The sequence below is a fragment of the Antedon mediterranea genome, chromosome 1 (assembly GCF_964355755.1).
Source record: "Antedon mediterranea chromosome 1, ecAntMedi1.1, whole genome shotgun sequence".
In the NCBI taxonomy this organism is placed as follows: domain Eukaryota; kingdom Metazoa; phylum Echinodermata; class Crinoidea; order Comatulida; family Antedonidae; genus Antedon; species Antedon mediterranea.
In genome coordinates, this window is record NC_092670.1 from 9,869,142 (window position 1) to 9,888,831 (window position 19,690).

General features: G+C 33.7%; 2 protein-coding genes across 4 annotated transcripts; one reads left to right on the top strand and one right to left on the bottom strand.

Annotated features, from left to right (window-relative positions):
* Positions 1-2,953: 2,953 nt before the first annotated feature.
* On the bottom strand, positions 2,954-9,706 carry LOC140055783 (ELL-associated factor 2-like). Of its 2 annotated transcripts, none has more exons than XM_072101184.1 (8): positions 9,635-9,706; positions 8,939-9,093; positions 8,513-8,607; positions 7,909-8,045; positions 5,575-5,711; positions 4,657-4,902; positions 4,269-4,328; positions 2,954-3,692 (listed from the first exon to the last, which is right to left on the bottom strand). In XM_072101184.1, the coding sequence occupies exons 2-8, from the start codon at positions 9,048-9,050 to the stop codon at positions 3,649-3,651; spliced, it is 831 nt and encodes a 276-aa protein (XP_071957285.1). In that variant the 5' UTR covers positions 9,051-9,093; positions 9,635-9,706; the 3' UTR covers positions 2,954-3,648. The 2 variants fall into 2 exon arrangements, with proteins under 2 accessions (XP_071957285.1, XP_071957284.1); XM_072101183.1 differs by having other exon boundaries at positions 9,607-9,706.
* A 59-nt stretch (positions 9,707-9,765) lies between these two features.
* Positions 9,766-18,037, top strand: LOC140055809 (dephospho-CoA kinase domain-containing protein-like). Of its 2 annotated transcripts, none has more exons than XM_072101185.1 (5): positions 9,766-9,889; positions 12,106-12,233; positions 14,432-14,640; positions 15,844-15,931; positions 16,059-18,037. In XM_072101185.1, exons 2-5 carry the CDS (start codon positions 12,127-12,129, stop codon positions 16,339-16,341), a joined length of 687 nt encoding a protein of 228 aa, XP_071957286.1. In that variant the 5' UTR covers positions 9,766-9,889; positions 12,106-12,126; the 3' UTR covers positions 16,342-18,037. The 2 variants fall into 2 exon arrangements, with proteins under 2 accessions (XP_071957286.1, XP_071957288.1); XM_072101187.1 differs by having other exon boundaries at positions 9,786-9,958.
* The last annotated feature ends 1,653 nt before the right edge of the window (positions 18,038-19,690 follow it).

A 19,690-nucleotide genomic window follows, 5' to 3' on the forward strand; every position in this document is an offset into this window, starting at 1 on the left:
CCACTGGTCACAGCGAGTAAATTTTGGTCTCAAAATGTTCAGAAGGTATACATTCATATTCAGTCTAATGAAACATTTTAGTAAAAAATGACCGGAAATGACATTTCTGACCTTTGACATACATACCAGGCCATCTTCTTATCTCTGTAAGTACAGGTCGTAGAAACTTAAATTTAGTATCAAATTGTTAGAAATACACATATTTACATTCATTCTAACAGAAAATTTGGATAAAAGATGATCAGAAATACTATTAATTACTAATCTTTTAAATGAAAAACATATCTACCCAACTTATCATTAGACAGTAATGTTATGCAATAATTGATGCTTAATGATTTCATTATACTGTAGGAATTAAAACAAATCCTTTACTGTTTGTAATAATTGTACTTTTGCTTATAATAATGCTAGAAAGTATTGTTGACCCCCGAACGTTCAAACATTTTGAGAATGCTAGAAGTAATTTACTGTAGTTACCCGAATAAAATCCTCGGGCATTTATTTATTCAGGGAAGGTGTTTATTTTGTTGGGTGTAATAATGGTAACATGTATAATCAAATAAATACACCCCAGATATATACTGTATATAAAAAAAAATATATATATAATAAGAATAATAACGGGATTAAACCTCATTCTATCCCGGTGGAAGTACAATCATGTAAAAAAGGTATCGGAGACCACAATAATAAACCAAGTCATTGTCATTGTTACGTAACACTGTTGCATAATAGTTTTGAATGTCAACGACAAAACTTATACATATACACGTCTGTCCCCAGTGTAGATAATAAAACAATATATATTTCTGGAGATTTATTATCAATACCACTAGAAACTTTGACATGTTTTAGGTACTGAATGCATTGACAATAAAAGCATCAGAAGTTTTTTTTATCATGATAAAATCATACTACAACACTGTACTACAGTACACAAGGGTGTTTTCAGGAAAGCTGGACATATTGTACAATAGTAATGAAACTATGTATTGGCATTTGAAACTATGCAAAAGATTGTTGTCAAATTGTAGTTACAAACAAATAGATGATAGAATGAAGATCCATTATGAGTGCAATCGTGTCAGGATAATGATGTGTCATTGTTTTATATCATTATACTGGCACCTGGAGGAGAAGATCCATTTAATGGAATCTATCACCTTTATTTTAAAAGACAGAAACATTTCGTTAAAAAGCATAAAGAGGAAAACAAATCATGTAAAGTACCTTTTATCAGTTGAGAAACGAAATACAATTATTAAAATTAGAGTATTCCTTCAAATAAACGCCACCATTCCCTCCAATAGAACACCATGTGGAATAAACGCCCCGCCACATGCATTTACAGAATAATTGTATCACGTCAACACATTTCATTAACTACCATAATCTACAATTTACCAAGCATTTTGACATAATTTTATCACTTTTTGATATTAATTGTGCAGTATTTTTTTTACATCTAGGTGGTATTTATTTGATTATACATGTTACCATATTATACCCCAAATAAAGATGCCTCCTTTCCCCCTAAAAACCCTTTTGAACAATAAATGCCTGGGGCGTTTAATCGGATACATATGGCAAGTTACTTCTAGCATTCTGAAAAGAACTGTTGAGCTTAACGTTTCTATCAAAATGTCCTCGGGGACAGCAATAACTAGTACTTGAAATTAAAACAATTTAAAGTATCAGTTATATTGCATAACATTACTGTCTAAGGATAAGTTGTGTAGATATGTTTTTTGTTTGAAACATTAGTAATAGTATTTCTGTTCATCTTTTAACCACATTTTCTATTACAATGAATGTAAATATGTATATTTCGAACAATTTGATACCAAATTTAAGTTTCTACGACCTGTACTTACAGAGATATGAAGATGCCCTGGTATGTGGGTCAAAGGTCATAAATGGCATTTCTGATCATTTTTGACTAAAATGCCCCATTAGATGGAATATAAATGCATGCCTTTTGAACATTTTGAGACCAAAATTGACTTGCTGCGACCAGTGGTTGCCGAGATACAAGTACCTTTTTTTATTTGTTCAAATAACCCTTGACCTTGACCCTTTGACCCTTTGTAACATTTTTCAAAATGTGTAACAAATAACAAAACATATATTTCGAACAATTTAAAAGCAAATTCAAGTGTCTATGACCAGTAGTTACGGAGATACATACATGCCCTGGGTTGTGGGTCAAAGGTTATAAATGGCATTTTCGGTCATTTTTTACTAAAATGTGCCATTAGACTGAATATAAATGTATACCTTCTGATTAATTTAAGACCAAAATTACCTCGTTGTGACCAGTGGTTGTTGAGATTTAAGGACATATTCATGTTTGGTCTTATGACCTTTCACCTTGACCTTTTGACCTTTCGCCACATTTTCAAAATGTGTAACCAAGCCAAATATGATTGTTTGACCACCCTAAACCAATTTCTGAAGTCAAATTCTCTGGACCTCAAAGTGCATACGAAAGTTGATCTAGCCACTAGAGTATATCATTTAATTTGATAATTTCTTATATATTGGTTATTTTTTAAATTATAAGGTATAGGTTTTTAACAACCAGCTTGAAAAAGAAAAGATTTTTGTGTCATGCGATAAGCCAAAAACCAACTTGTACCATGCCAATCTATATTGCTTTGCTCCTCGGCTAAAATCTGAGCGCCACCATTTTCCTGTGTAGCCTAGTCTTTGACAAGATGAAACTGATCATTATGATTATGATGCATATATTATATATTCGTTGCATGGATAGAGTATTTTCATTGACTTTTCTATTCAATAATATTTCAACTCCTGAAAATATTCTCTCAAATACTGCAAAACTTTTCACATGCACTTCTGGCTTTTGTGTTGAAAGTTCTTGTACCACATTTTTTTTACTCAATTTAGAGAAAATAATTCAACAGAAATAAGTTATTGAAATGTTCTTAATATATATTTATTCACTCTTGTGGTAAGTATACAATAGCCATACAGGTATTTTTTAAGCACTTAATTTGTTTTGTACATAAATATTAATAAATAGAAAAGAAAAGGCCAAGTTTCTTAAGATGAACAAACGTTTTTTAGTCTCGATTACTTAACATTCTCATGGGATCCAAAAAGTCCAATACTAAAAAGTTCAACTATATTTGCAAGCTAAATGTTGTATTCGATTGGGAACTTTGTAGTCAACATAAATATTGGAATAAAAAATTGTAAACTGATTTTGCTAGTCAGAAATTCATTTGAAAAATAGAAAACGTTGCACATAAGCTTTTTTGTTGAGAAAAATCGCAACACTCAAAAAGTATTTAACTGAAAAACTATACTCAATGGTAATGTCCTAATCGAATGCTTGGTGATAACACAGTATCTGTCTGTTCTTTGATTCCTCCACAACTTACACTTATGAACTGTGAGTTTTATTTGAAAATATAGATTTTTATAAAAAAGGAAAAACTGGATTGTGTTAAATGTTACCTGGTATTAGGGACGATCTAAGAAAAAAAAACCTTAATGATGATTATAAGATTTTTGAAATCCTTAAATGATTTGTTGCACTTTCTTTTTTATAGCTTTTACAAGAAAAGTATGAATGTTAATTTATTTATTTCAAAATATTTTTTCGTCTTCTAAATCTTCTTAGTCACTGTCACTACTTGACTCACTCAATTGCAAATCTTCACCTGTAAAAAAGATTTAAGGAAATTTTATTTAAAAAAAAGATGGTTTTGACAATTTTTTTTTTATTTCATCGAGGAAATTGTTGGATAGAGAAGATGGAGCACTGCACATTTAAAACAGGGTAAGTCAGTTTATTGTGTAAAAATAAGGATGTAGTGTGTTGGACTACGGATTGTAGGTTAGAATTCAACGTTCGTCGCACTGCTTGTATACTTAGGCAAAGACATTTTATTTGCATTTGCCTCTCTCCACCCAGGTGTACAAATGGTAAGGTTAAGACAACTTCGCGCATGTTTGATCTAAAAATTACCGGGGTAATAAAATGTACAGCGCTCAGAGGTTTCACAACATTAGGCGCTTTATAAATCTAGGATGTTAACATTATTATTCTTTCTCGCCCCATCAATTTATGCTTTTTTTTTTTGGCAGCTGTTGGCACGGATGTAAAGACATTGAATGCAATAGATTGGACAGTGGATAATAATGAGAAATTGAACGCTAAATTTAAGAATGGTATAACACTCAATATGGTATTTGCTTAGCTTATACAGTACGAGTAAAAAGAAGTGTCATCATACATAGTAAGTTCATCATGAAGTTATTTGGTGGGCTGCTTGAATGTTTATTTTCTGCAGAACCTATGGAGAAATAAAACAATACACACATAAAAATAGTTTAATAATATAAAAAGTATGTATCATCTATTCAATTGGAAGATGGAATAAACCTCTGTCTACACTATCAAGCTATATGTGATGTGCCCATATAAAACGGCGATGGACACCGTGATGTCATATTACAGTACTACCACTAACACTTCTGATAGTGTAGACAGATCTTTAAAGTTTAAAATCTGAATTACTGAGCAAAATATGGAAAGTGTTGAGATAGGCAAATGATCATAATTGCTATTTGATTCGTCTTGTTGTTATAACAAACCAAAATACCGGTAAACCAAAACTTTACCTCTTGAGTTGTCATTTGATAGTTTTTGTTTCTTTGCAACTGGTGGTCTTGCATCTCTTGGTGGAGGTGCAACCGGTGCTCTTGTATCTCTTGGTGGAGGAGGTGGTGCTCTTTTTTGTACGTTTCTTTCATCTTCAGATTCGCTGCTGCTATCAGATGACTCTGCACTGCTCGAACCACTGCTTGCGGTGGATTCGGCAGGTTCTTGTTTAACAGGTGAACATCTAGCTAAGGCTGCTTCTACTTCTATTAAATTAAAATATAAACTAAATAACATATTGTAGTATAATTTAAAAAAATCACTGATTTTCCAAGACAAATATGCCTTTATATTTGCTGTAATAATTGCCACCATAGTGATGAGTGTTGTTGATGTCAGCAAAAACTGAAAATTCTACTTCCTATCCTTCTAAAGGATGTTCAGGAACATGCATGTAGGTGACAGAATAATGTAACATATGAAGCATGTATATATTTCTTTGTTCATGTCTATGGCACTTTTAAGCACCTTGCATCTAAAAAACAGATTTGAAAGGTTTAAAATAAAGAATACAAGAATAGGCAGTGGATTCTGAAGTCAAGCAGTCAATGACATGTATCCTCAGTTCTTGTTGAAAACAACCATACAGGTCAGTTTTTTTATTTAATACTATTTGAATATATTTTTAATCTTAATTATTTATTTGTATTGGTACATGTTTAAAATTAGTTTTTAGTTTTATTTTACTAGATATTTCACTACCAAAATAAATAAAATTGACCTTTAATTGTCTAGAATCCAAGAGAGTTGCAACGAAATGCTGATGGGTAGAAGGCCTTAAATCAAGTTTAAATTGGTTAGAGAAAACAAGGTCATTTCAATGAATTGGGTGACCTGTAACCTTTAATGTCAATATTACGCATACAGTATATACTGACCTTTTTCAATATCTTCCTTTGATATTTGTTGACTTGTAACTTCTTTTTTATCTTTCTTTTTGAAAGATGACTTTGTTGACCCAACAGGAGGAACCCGTTGCCGTGGATACAGGTGGGCTTTACTTGTTCCATCAATCCTATTGGAAGAATTTTGCAAATTTTTAAGGAGAAATATATATTTAAGATGGATTGAGGTCTCAATCACAATCTCAGTTTGACCTCACTATCTCAGAAGGTCATTGGATCACACAAATATTTTACTAACTCTCTGTGGATAATAGGGAGCTTTTGATTTTAGACGCCTGATGACCTAGTAAGGTCATGTCAATTATGTTTGTTGGTCGTTGCCTGAACCTAGAAACCACAAAAACTGTGTTGATGTCCCGGGGGGGTCACTCTTAAATATTTCCATACGGGGAGGTGCCGCATTTACGGGTATATTTTCGAGGGCCTGGTAGCACAAGTGTGGGAAAATATGAAGAGTTGGTTGCACAAGTGTGGGAAATGACAGGGTGAAATTAGTAGTTTAAGTCCCTAGCCCGCCCACCCGTGTCAAAATGTCACGATTTATCGCCAAATTTTTCAGGTATTTTAGCATACTGGATGCTATAAGCCCATCGCGGGGCCTATCGCTAAATACCTTTGAATAGGCCTAGAGTTTTCGCATCAGCAGAAGAACACGAAACATCCAGCCTAGGACAAAATCATTCAACTGTGACCACTCTTGATCATCGTCTCTCGTCATGCACCTCCCCCCCCCCCCCCCCGGATGCGCGATAAACTTTCAAAACACATTCGTGATTTTTCCATGAACGGTCTCTTCGGCCATGCGCAGATCATGCTGGGAACCAGTACAAATTTATTTTGCGCCCTCTCTGGCGTGGCCTTGTTTCTACCGTCTTTTTAGAGAACACTGGATTTTGGTAAATGGTAGTTCAAGTCCGTAGTATTTTTCAGTAAAACAGGTAGCGCAAGAGTGCCTCATGTCTTGAAGTGGCTGCTGCACCTCCCCGTTTGGTTTATATACAAGTGACCCCCCCGGGGTTGATGTATAAAGAACACACATCCTATCTTCCGCATATGCGTAGAATGAGCTAACATGACAAAGTCACAAATTGAAAGCTCCTTAATAATGTCTTATTTTAGAATTTTGTTATAATTATTATTTATATATCTAACATTAGCAAATGTATGTTTCTGTTTAGAGGTTGAACAATACAAGTTCTTTTACTTCTACAGTATTTTCGATCCATGAAACAGCTACTATTATTGTTTAACTTACTGTAGATGTATGCTTGTATTTTTTTTGGATTATTTTTAATAAATGTGAATGCAAATACAACCAATCATGATCACTAAATGAGTTGTAATGAGGCTGCAATGCAACAACCAGGTGCAATTGAGTTGTAACGAGGCTGCAATGCAACAACCAGGTGCAATTGAGTTGTAATGAGGCTTCAATGCAACAACCAGGTGCAATTGAGTTGTAATGAGGCTGCAATGCAACAACCAGGTGAAATTGAGTTGTAATGAGGCTGCAATGCAACAACCAGGTGCAATTGAGTTGTAATGAGGCTGCAATGCAACAACCAGGTGCAATTGAGTTGTAACGAGGCTGCAATGCAACAACCAGGTGCAATTGAGTTGTAATGAGGCTTCAATGCAACAACCAGGTGCAATTGAGTTGTAACGAGGCTGCAATGCAACAACCAGGTGCAATTGAGTTGTAACGAGGCTTCAATGCAACAACCAGGTGCAATTGAGTTGTAACAAGGCTGCAATGCAACAACCAGGTGCAATTGAGTTGTAACGAGGCTGCAATGCAACAACCAGGTGCAATTGAGTTGTAATGAGGCTTCAATGCAACAACCAGGTGCAATTGAGTTGTAATGAGGCTGCAATGCAACAACCAGGTGCAATTGAGTTGTAATGAGGCTGCAATGCAACAACCTGGTGCAATTGAGTTGTAATGAGGCTTCAATGCAACAACCAGGTGCAATTGAGTTGTAACGAGGCTGCAATGCAACAACCAGGTGCAATTGAGGTGTAATGAGGCTGCAATGCAACAACCAGGTGCAATTGAGTTGTAATGAGGCTGCAATGCAACAAACAGGTGCAATTGAGTTGTAATGAGGCTGCAATGCAACAACCAGGTGCAATTGAGTTGTAATAAGGTTGCAATGCATCAACCAGGTGCAATTGAGTTGTAATAAGGTTGCAATGCATCAACCAGGTGCAATTGAGTTGTAATAAGGCTGCAATGCAACAACCAGGTGCAATTGAGTTGTAATAAGGCTGCAATGCAACAACCAGGTGCAATTGAAGCATATATACCTTTGTTTCTTGACTGTGATACTACTGCTCAGTCTCTCCAGTGTAAACTGCCCTGTAGCATGGTCAAATATCAGAACACACTCTTTGGGATTTGGAACCTTTGAGCCTTGGTAAAGTGTATGACTTGTTACCGAGCCCTGCAATAACATTTATGAAAATACTGTAATCTAGTTAATTAAAGGTGTTTATATTTTGTCAGAGGGCCTCAGGATATTAGCTGCCCTGCAGGTTCAGCTGGAAGAATTGTTTTCCTCTATTGTGTGGTAAACCACGTTTATTCATTTCCGTCAATGGTTTAACAGGATGTTTTGTACATCAACACAATCTTAAATATAATAGTAATATTTAATAATTTTAATTAATGTTTTTAGTCTTTTTTCATGGATGGTAATTTTGATGAATTTGTATAGAACTTTTAAATTGTGTATTTATATCTATTTATTACAATTAATTTTATACAGTATTACCTGTATGTATATATTTGTGGGGTTTTTTAAATGAAAAGTAATGAAATTCAGCCATCAACATTTATGATTATGTAGACAGACCTTTGTCCCTCCTTTTACAAAAAGTAACCCCAATAAATTATTATTATTTTACTGACCTCAAAGTTTGGAAGTGTTAATGAAACTTTGTTACTTTCTTCAACTTGTAGGTTGGCCTCCTGCGAGCAATCGATTGAAGCTGGTTTAAAATCATCTACAAAACAAGATAAATGAAAATAATTTGCAAAATACTTTTTTGCAACTTTCAATTTTTTTTACGGATATCACAATGTTTCTACCAAAATAATAATAGGTAGTAATTTAATACTGAAGTAAAAAAAGTTAGCTAAAAAAATTGATGAGGGAGACGACCTATACTGTAGTAATGTTATACAGTGTAAGTAGTAACAATCAATTCAGCAATGGATGCTACCATTCAAAATGATATTTTGTTCTTTATTTTATTTCAAAACACCTTCCAAACAAAGTCTCTCCTAAATGCACTGTACAATGTTTTAAACATCAGTATATCGAAGTTCACTAACATTTTAATTTATGATAAACTTCTCCAGATGACCTCTCAAAACTTTTTCCAAGTTTCAGTGTGTGAGTCTTGTTTCCAAAAAGCTGAAGAATTGATTCTGGTTTATCCGCCATATTTCATCACGATTCTGACCACCATAAGATTTCATTCATGTGCCTATATCAGGGATATAATATATATATATATATATATATATACAGTATACAGTATATACGGGTTTTTTAAGCTTCAAACAAATTTCTATCCTAGAGTAGTAGTAGTAGTTAGTAGGCTAGCCAGGGCCTAACCTATTCATAATAATACTTAATAATAGGCTTATAATTTCTAGCCTCCTACTGTACCCTCTAGATATAGTAGGCCGAGCTAGCTACTACACGCCTCTCTCTAGCTTGTACACTAACTACAGTATACTACTGTACTAGGCTAGGCTATTTATCTAGCCTAGGCCTAACTAGGGTAGGGCCTAGCTAGTAGAGTAGGCCTAGGCTAGGCCTAGCCTAGCGGCCCTAGGCTAGGGCCTAGCTAGGTCCAGCTAGGCTAGTAGGCCTACCTTATTTAGGCTTAATAGGCCTACCTAATATACTTATGTGTAAATTAAAATAGGTTTTGACAATAGAATAAGGCTATTTATACTTTATACACCAAGGCTAGTCCTATATATAGGCCTACCTTATTGTATTAATATTAATTAGCCCACATTAGATCAGTTTTCTAGCCGTCTTTCCGTCCTCTTCTTTCTGTTTTTTAGTCGTCGTCGGCATATAATCGCCGTCACGCATCATCGAACAGGTGTTGCTGCCCTCTTGTAAAAAAAAGTAAGATTAGACTTTGTAAACCAGACGGTTTACACCTAGGCCTAGTCGTCCTTAACCCTTCTGCTGAAAGAAGAAAATGTTCTTTGCTAGGCTGGGCCTCCCGCCCTAACTGAGTTGCAGTAGGCTAGTTACATAAGGTAAGGCCTAGCCTAGCCTAGTCTTGTTGTTATCTACTAAATCCCCCTGTGTATACCATTTAAAAACAGGTGATACTTATATAGCCTAGGCTAGCCTATCCACCACTAGGCCTAGTACTAGCTAGGCCTATATAGAATAATAGGCCTAGCTAGGCCTAGGCCTCAGACTAGGCTAGGCCTGGTGAGGCCTAGGCCTAGCCTAGCCTAGCTAGGCCTAGCCTAGCCTAGCTAGGCCTACTACCTAGACCACCTATTTATTATAGTGAGCCTAAAAATACTAGGCCTCTAGCTAGGCCTACTAGATAGGTACGGTAGGTACCTGTACTCTAGTAGTACTAGTAGGCTAGCCTAACTAGTTAGGCTACGCCTACACAGTACTTAGCCTATAGATAGGCCTACTTATATCTACTACTAGCTACTACACTACAGTACTTACTACTACTACTAGCCTAGGCCTAGAGGCCTAGTCTATGCCTATGTTATGCGCGATTTGAACGATTTGCGCAATTTGAAATTGCGCAAAAAAAATCCTTGCGCAATTTGAATTGAAACATGTGTTTCAAATTGCGCAAGCAACGTATTAAATTGCGCAAGTAATCTGCAAATTGCGCAAGGTTTTTCGACAGATTGTGAAATCATGCATACCCATATTTTTATAGTAATTTCTAAGAATGATTCAAAATTAAAGATAAATATTTGCATTTTCTTATTTTAGTAGTGCAAATATTGTTATAAGTTAGCATACCGTCGAAGAACCGACGAAGGAAAACGAAGCGGTGGTGTTCCACCAGGCGGGCGCGGCGCGGGCGGCCGGCTATACTACTCTAGCCTAGCTAGGGTCTGGACTACTGATACTGACTAGGTTAGCTTAAACTAATATTAAAAACTTAATTTTTACATTTATTTTGATTTATTTCAAGTTACAGTGATAATATTATTTAATTGTAATAATAATAGTTATGTATTTATTACACACATCTTCGCATTTATTATGTTTTATTTTGAGTTATTTAGTTTCCAATAAATTATTATAATACCGATTGTCTGGTAGAATTTTGTTGCGCAATTTGAAAATTTACAGTTCGTTTTCAAATTGCGCAAAGGTGTCATATTGCGCAAGAACTATCTTGCGCAATTTACAAATTGTGCAGCGCAATTTAAAATTGCGCAAAGAATTCTTGCGCAATTTGAAATTGCGCAAGTTGATTGCGCAATTTGAAATTGCGCAAAAAAATCCTTGCGCAATTTTAAATTGCGCAAGAATTCTTTGCGCAATTTCAAATTGCGCAAGGATTTTTTTGCGCAATTTCAAATTGCGCAAATCGTTCAAATCGCGCATAACACCTATACTACTAGCCAGGGCAGGCAGGGGAATGATGTAGGCCTAGGCATATCTTGTACTAGGCTAGGTTAGAGGAGGGCCTAGGCTAGTAGGACCTATTTTATTATTTGTGGCTATGATACGGTACCGTATCGTAACTTCCGTTTACTAAAAAGGTACGGTAAAATTGCATTACGTCATAATCCAGCACCCCATTGCCGTTGGCCATAAAGGGAAGTTAGAATACGGTACCGTATCTTTAGCCACAGCGTTTATTATTTTAGCTCAGACTGTGTCTGTGTTTTTGTAACCATGCATGGAGGAAATATATATATTTCCTCCATGGTAGCCTAGGTCAGGAGGCATATTATATATATTTTTATTTATACAAAGATCGCATATAATAATTTTGATTTTTATATATTTTTTATTATAAATATACAAATCCAAAAGCAAATTACTGAAAAAATGACAATGCTGTGGGTATCAGTGGCTGGATCTCAATAGAGATATAAAAAAAAAGCGAAAACCTAAATGAAAACGATAAAGTAAAACAGCCAGAAAAATTAGCAGAGTTTTCGGGAAACACTATATAAATATAATATATTTAAACAAAAATGTAATTGCATATTTGAACGGTGAATTATCTATGTGCTAAGTGTGTACAGAAGTAGTACTTGCGGCAAAGAATAATTTACACTCGTGTGCGCTAGTACATTAAAATATAAAGTTTGATTGATTTTGCATATTTTCTGGGCGCTCGAATCGGAGCCCCTTTTGGGTCATCCAGTGTTATCTGTTTTGGATGCATACCGAATCTGATCAATGTGAATCTAAATTTAGTGTCCAGTTATATTGACCAAGGACTGTAATCTTTTTTTTTTTGGCACCCCAGGTAGATGTAGGCCCAGCAGTTATGTTTCTGGTTGGGCTGACAGGAGGAATAGCATCTGGCAAGAGTACAGTTTCAACAATGCTTGCAAAGTTTGGATGCCCAATTATAGATGCCGATGTTATAGCAAGGTATAAATTCAAGTATAACTTTTAATTACATTTTAATCAATTTTATTAACACTAGCCCTTCATCAGTGCAAGTGACGGAATTTGGATAATGTCATAGCATAAAAACTGGCAAGTGCTGCCTGGGTGGACAGGAATAAAAGAAATACAACAAAATGAGACAGGGTGGTCAATGGGGGGTGGAGACTAAATAAGAGTAGAAGACAAAGAAGGTAGAGATATAAACAATATTGGAATGGAACTAAAAAAACAGCTTAAATGGTGGTTAATATTGAAACTTAAATGTTGGTAGTCACAATGGAATAATTTCAACAATGTTTTATACTGTTATTTATTCAATACTCAATAGATTGAACTGTTCTTAACATAACAAGTAACCGCAATACAATTGAATCTATAGAATATAATGTGAAATTGAAATTTGAAAAGATACTAAGATCAAATTAAATCATGAAACATACAATTGCATGTGAATTTGTATGGAACTATTGTTTCCATGAATGCTGTATAGAAAATTTTAAGTTTTCCAAGAAGGCTGTTTTATGCTACATTAAACACTAAAATAAGCCACTAGATAACAAAGTTTTCGAAAATTGTTTTCAAAAGACTTGTAACTGTACAATGCAAGTCAAAAATTGTTATTTATTTTCTCAATCTCAGTATCGTATTTAAAGATTGTGGCTGGTTATAAACTATGAATAAAAAAAGGGAAGTTTGTATAATTCTCTGACTGTTATATGCCAAATTAATTCTACGGTAGATACAGTATCTGATTGGAATAATAACATATTAATAATAATAATAACAACAGATATTTATAGCGCTAATTCAAAGCTTAACAGCGCTGTGTGAGAATAAAGCAAGGTAATTAAAATTTAAAAGAATGTGAAAGGGAAGTTTGTATAATTCTCCGACTGTTATATGCCAAGTTATTTCTACTGTAGATACAGTATCTGATTGGAATAATAACTGATTAATAATAATAACAACAACAACAGATGTTTATATAGCGCCAATTCAAAACTTATTAACGGCGCTGTGTGAGAATAAAGCAGGGTAATTAAAAATTCTGAAAAAAGATTTGTTTATAAGTTGACTTTAAAGGAAAGTAGGTTTGATGAATTACGCCAACAGAAAATAGTAATGAGTTCCAAATAAGAGGGGCTTAAAAGGAAAAGGCGCAGTGACCATACGTTTTGTGCTGAAGAGATGGAACTGTCAATAGATGTTATAGAGGATGAACGAAGCTGACATAGAGGGAAAAAATAGTGGTTTGAGGAGAGTTAATCGGGTTTGAAGTGGTTATCAAAGAGGAGTTTGAGGGGAAGGGGTAGAACGGGTTACTTTGGTGAAAATGTTGTGGTTATTTTTTTCAGGCTTATAGATCTAATAAACTTAGTGTAACTTGCAGCCTAACTAGCAATTTATAAATTGTAAGGTTTTAGGAACATTCTAATGGTTTGAATCTTTTTAAAGCTGTTTTTAATCCTTTTAAAGCTGTTTTAAACTATTTTAATCTCCTGAATCCTATTCAATTTTAATACCTTGTCATTTTTACACCGTGTTTCATAACTTATATTTTTTTTTGTGCAATTATGTGTGTGTACATAATATATTATATTGTATATCTATTTATTATTTTACTAATAATTGTCAATCTTCAAGAAGAATTTCTGTTGTTATTTTATGATGATGATGGACAAATAAAGCATTTCAGTATTCAGTATTCATTCAGTATTCAGTAACTGGGCTGAACTGCTCAAAGGTGTGGACATTAACATACAAACCCATCTCTTCTTTATAGTACAATGTCATTCTGCTGTAGCCATAATGAAGCGACTTTATCTTTGCAAGCACCAAGCTTGCTGACATTCACAGCTACTGTATCTATTTCTGAATAATTTTATTACACTTCTGTATACTGCATAGTCAAATAAGTGTGACCACAAAACATTTGAATTAATTAAACATTTAAATCAAACCATGAAAGAGTAGGGAGCTATTGAGTTTTGATGATCGACGACCAAACTATGTCATGTTTGTTTGTTGTGCGCATGCATATTGGGACGCGTATATTCACTCCTCACATGACGCAGGTTTGATGGTTTCTGACGACACATCGATTGACCTGACCTAGACTGGTCATCGGTCTTCTTAAAATCAAAAGCGCCCTATTTATATAGTAAAATATTCGTTTACAGACAAGTGGTAGAGCCAAATACGCCAGCTTGGCGTCTTATTGTCAAACACTTTGGCCATGAGTTCTTACTCGCTGATAGAACCATAGATCGACCAAAGCTTGCGGCATGTATATTTGGCGATGAAAAGAAACGCAAACTTCTCAATTCTTGCACTCATCCGTTTATACAAAAAGAAATGATGTGGCAAGTCTTTGTGAATTTTATTAAAGGTAAATATAGAAAGTGGTATTTGTGCCTTCCGACCAACACCCTGGGTTCAATCCTAGACAGTATCAACATTTTGTTATGGTAAAAACAGTGCCTAGGAGTAAATGTGTAGATTTGTGTACTAGTAACAATTATTTTAGGCCAGAGGGTAGGTTAGTATGTGCCTGCCACTTGGCCAGTCACTCACAATTATTACTAGCTTTTTATCTTTTTTTAAAAATGTTAATGTTATTGTTAATTCGAGCTTACTATCAGATAAAATCTGATCTTGTGAAATGTGAAGATAAAACTTTTGTCTTGAGAAACCAATTTTGTATATTTTTTAAGATCATTTTAATCCAGACCTTTTTATTTGAATTGCCCCGTGTGGGATGAATAAAGAATTTTGAATTGAATTGAATATAAATATTGGAAGTGTTTGGAATATTTACTTACCAACGTTAAAATGATTAAATGAAGAAAGTCAACTGCATTTGAAGAAAATTATTGTTTCGGTTCCTTGTTAAAATAAATAATGGAATTGTTATGGCTAATATATTATTATTGTTACATTATTATTCTACATTTCTTTCAAGTGATTGAACTCAACTCCTTAATAATAATCATAATTAGTCATTCCTAATTTTATTGTAGTAATTTTCCCTTTGTATAATAACAGGAAGGTATGTTAAAAAAATATTGTATAAAATTCAGTAGAAAAAAAACAATGTACAATAATATCCAGAGCTGGCATATCAATCAATTTATTTTTAGCATTTTTAATACAAAAACCCCCATTTTTCTGTATTAAGGTGACCTTTAAGGTGACCTTTTATCAGTTTCTCTATTATTTATTATTTCAGTTTATATTTTATTATTATTAATTAAATGATTTACTCATTGATTGTTATTGATATATATATATATATATATATATATATATTGGTTTTAATTGATTGATTGATTGATTTAAATTATTGACTGATATTTTACAATAGAATAAAAACTATATACAATAATATCCAGGGCTGGCATATCAATCAATTTATTTTTTATCAATTTTTCAGTATTAAATTGATCTTTTATCAGTTTTTTTGTCCTTTATTGATTATTATTAATCAAATGATTTACTCATTGATTTGTCATTGATATAATAGATTGGTTTTTATTGATTGATTGATTTAAATTATTGATTGATATTTTTTTCTTCTAAATTTGCTAATTAGGTCATCAGTTTGTCATTTTGGATATACCATTATTACTAGAGGGGAGTAAGCTGTTGAAATATATTCACAGAGTAGTAGTGGTCTACTGGTAAGTGGTAATATTGAAAGCCCAGTACAGTATGTTGATATGATGATGTCTTAGTGTTGGGAAAGTTGAGTATCAATTTATTCACCATTTCAAAATACTGTAATATGAATATTTGTAAAAATTGCAGCAATGGAACAACCCAAATACAACGTCTTATGCAGAGAAACAACCTGTCAGAAGAAGACGCCCTGAAAAGAATCAAATCGCAAATGAATCTAGAAGAAAAAAAACAGATGGCAGACTTTGTTATTGAGAACTCTTACGGGCTAGAAGAGACAAAACAACAAGTTGAGAGACTACTTTGTAATTTGAGACACTCAAAAGCCCATCTACTCGTAAGGGTACCATTAATTATGATTTTGATTTTCATTAGTCTTATTAGTATTATTTTTATATATTATTATGCATAATTATGTTTTGTGTGTCTTTAAATAGAGATATTTTTTAAATACTAGTGATACAGATTCATTTATTGTCCAAAATAATAATGGAAATTACAGTGCTCATAAACCTTGGCTTGCCTAACATAAATATAAATATAAAGGGGACTATCTAACAAATGTTTTGTTATAATACCTTATCCCAGCTGGGTAGAAGGAGTACTTGTAACAGTCCGTCTGCGCATTCACCGTCCTCATCCTACCACTTCTAACAATAACGGAGCCGATAATGTCCTTATGAAGAGGATGGTTGGTGTCTTCCAATATAGCATGGAACACATCGGCAAGACGTTCGCTGTAGAAAGAGTCGAGCGTTTGCACAGACGAACCAATTACTTTCCCCGCTCTACCCAGCACCTTTTCAATTCGGTCCCCTTTACTGATATTCCCAGCCCCCTTTACTGATATTCCCAGCCCAGCCCAACATACAATAACCCCAAATAGATAACATCACTGATGAGTAAAACATTTTACAAATATCCTGCTTTACTCCAAACGAACCGAGTTTCCTCAGGCAGTGCAGCCGATTCTCTGTATTATGTCTAGCGACAGTAAACATTCTGCAGTATCGTGTCTGTTGATGACAACAGCCCCATTCCATAGCACATAACTCCAAATATTACCTTTAACCTAACCCCTATAAATAGTCTCACGGTGTATGAAAAAAACAACCATCCTAACTCTGAGGATCGAACCAAAGTTCACTTATTGGAAAACTGGAGCATACAACGCTTTGAAGAAGAGCCTATTAGTGTCAGTCCCATGTGAGGAAAGTTGCAGTCTGAAGATAGGATACGGCACATTGCTTTTTTGGCACAAGACATGATACCCCATGTATTGGGTGACTTGAAGAGTCAAATAGTCCCTCTTCATGATGACTAATAGCTTAAAGATGTATTGTCTCCCAAAAACATGAAAAATGAAGATTAATTAAATCAGACTTTGAATATGTTATTTTGTAGTTTTAATAAAGTTAATCACTTCCATAGAAAAAAAAATGAAAAAAATCATGTTTTCACTTATAAAATGACAAAATAAATGGTTAATTTCAACCAAAAATCCATTGGCTGGCAGCCAATTTGACCATTTTTTGCTCCAAATTACATTTTTTCAGGTAAATACATTTTTTTTTCGATCCAATTTTTGGTCAAAGTGGATAACTATTATGTTACACTAAAATGGGATATTTAACAAAAAACATTTGTAAGAATTATTTTTTCAGGGGGACAATACATCTTTAATTAAATTGAAGATGACTCTGACTTTGAACATCTTTAAGTCTAGACTTGACAACTATTTTCGGCTAGAAATGGAATCTAATAGGCACTAGCCTAAACTATTTCCATCAAACATTAAGTGTAAGTGTAAGTGTAAGTGACTCTCTAGATATTGAAAAGAATGCAATATTTTTGATAAATTGAAAATGTAATTTTTTATTATTGTAGTATATTGTAATTTATTAATAAAATACATTGATTTTGTAATGCTGAAATAAACCATATACAGTGACAGATCCAGGGATGTGTAGGTGCTTAAAAAAATTTTCAATATTCTGTTTTTATTTTTCAAAACACTCGTCTTGAATCCGCGTATGATGAACAGGGAATCGTGTATCGGTCAGGAAATCGTGGCTTCTTTCAATTATAAAAAAAAAATAAAAAAATACTGTGGTACGTTTGTACTGAGCAAACGAACGCTGTATTCTCACCAACAGTTTGTTTGTTTGTTTGTTTGTTTGTTTATTCCTCCATACAGGTACCAAGAAATGTTTTTATTCCTGTTTAATCTATCGGAAATGATAATGTGCTTGTAAAACTTCCTTATTTCAATCATGGAGGAAATATACAGACTGGATATTTCCTTCATGTTTCAATATATCGGATTTTGTTAATTTCGCGTGTTTTAGTTTTTCTTTTTAATATCAAATTACTTCCTCATTGGTGCCAAACAAAAACAATAAATCGCATTTCATTCACTACAAACAAATATTGAAGGATAAGTTCCATTATTTACTGGAATCCACTGGAATCTCTCTTTAATGAAATAATATGGGTGGGTGTTTCTTTTGTTGGAAATCATAGATTCTAGAAACAAACTGTATAATATGATTGAAGAGTATCCGAGTAAAAATGTGTATTTTATTCAATTATATTTAAATAAACACGGATGTACAGATTCAGACAACAATTCAACCGTTTTTGGCTGAATATACAGTCACTCCTTAATTAAACTATAACATTGTTATTGATGATGATAGATTCGGTAACAGTACGTTACGTTATCATTGTTTATGTATGTGATTTCTTTAAAGGCCCATTTACACTAGGACGATAACGATCGACGATAAATAGACAAATATACATTTTTCATACATAAAACAAAAGAAATATAAAAACTTTTCATTCTAGAACTATAGAATAACCATCTATGCTTCCTTTAATGAAAATGATATTTTCACACGTCCAATCAAATGACGTCATGATTAGTAATAATATCGTGACAAAACAACGATTTTATAGTTTTTATTTATCAATTTTACAAATATTATTTTTATCAAAGACAGAATAAATTATTTTCCTATAGTTCTAGAAGGAAAACCTTTCTTTTGTTTTATGTAATAAAAATGCATGCTTATATATTTATCGTCGATCTTTATCGTCCTAGTGTAAAGAGATGGGTCTTAAAGGTGGTATCTATATGACGTCTTCAGTGGCTCCTTTCTCTTCCGGTACGGAGGAGAGAGGAGCAAAGGAAAGGTTACAATGGGCGTCCTTAAAAAGCGACTTTGAATAATCCATGAAGAAGAGATCATGATCAAATTAAGCTCCGTCTACACTGTCAAACTAAGTTCAACAACAAAAGTGTGATGTGCCAAAACATGGTAGCGATATATTTTTTTCACATAAAGTTAGATAGTGTAGACAGAGCTTTAGAAATTAATTTGTTCTTAAATCTGTCAATTCATAACATATTATACAATAATACTAAAAGATAGTGATAATGCAATATTTGAAATGTGTGCATAAATATCTATTTTTGACATAATTAAGTTTTGTCAACAAAATAATTTCCTTATCTGTAGGCTATTCTGATTCAAATTACTCGCATTGCCCTTACGTCGTTGCGTCCTATTTGGGAAATCAAGCTTGGGTTCTGTATTAAATTTGTAAACGCATCGGCGATATCATCAACAATAATATTTTAAACATTTCCATTAGGTTGCTTGTTAAAAGATTCGGTTGACTTGGAATGCTTTCTCTTTTTTATTGAATAATATGGTTGGGCGGGAGTTTCTTTGTTTATAAACCCTTGTTGAGAG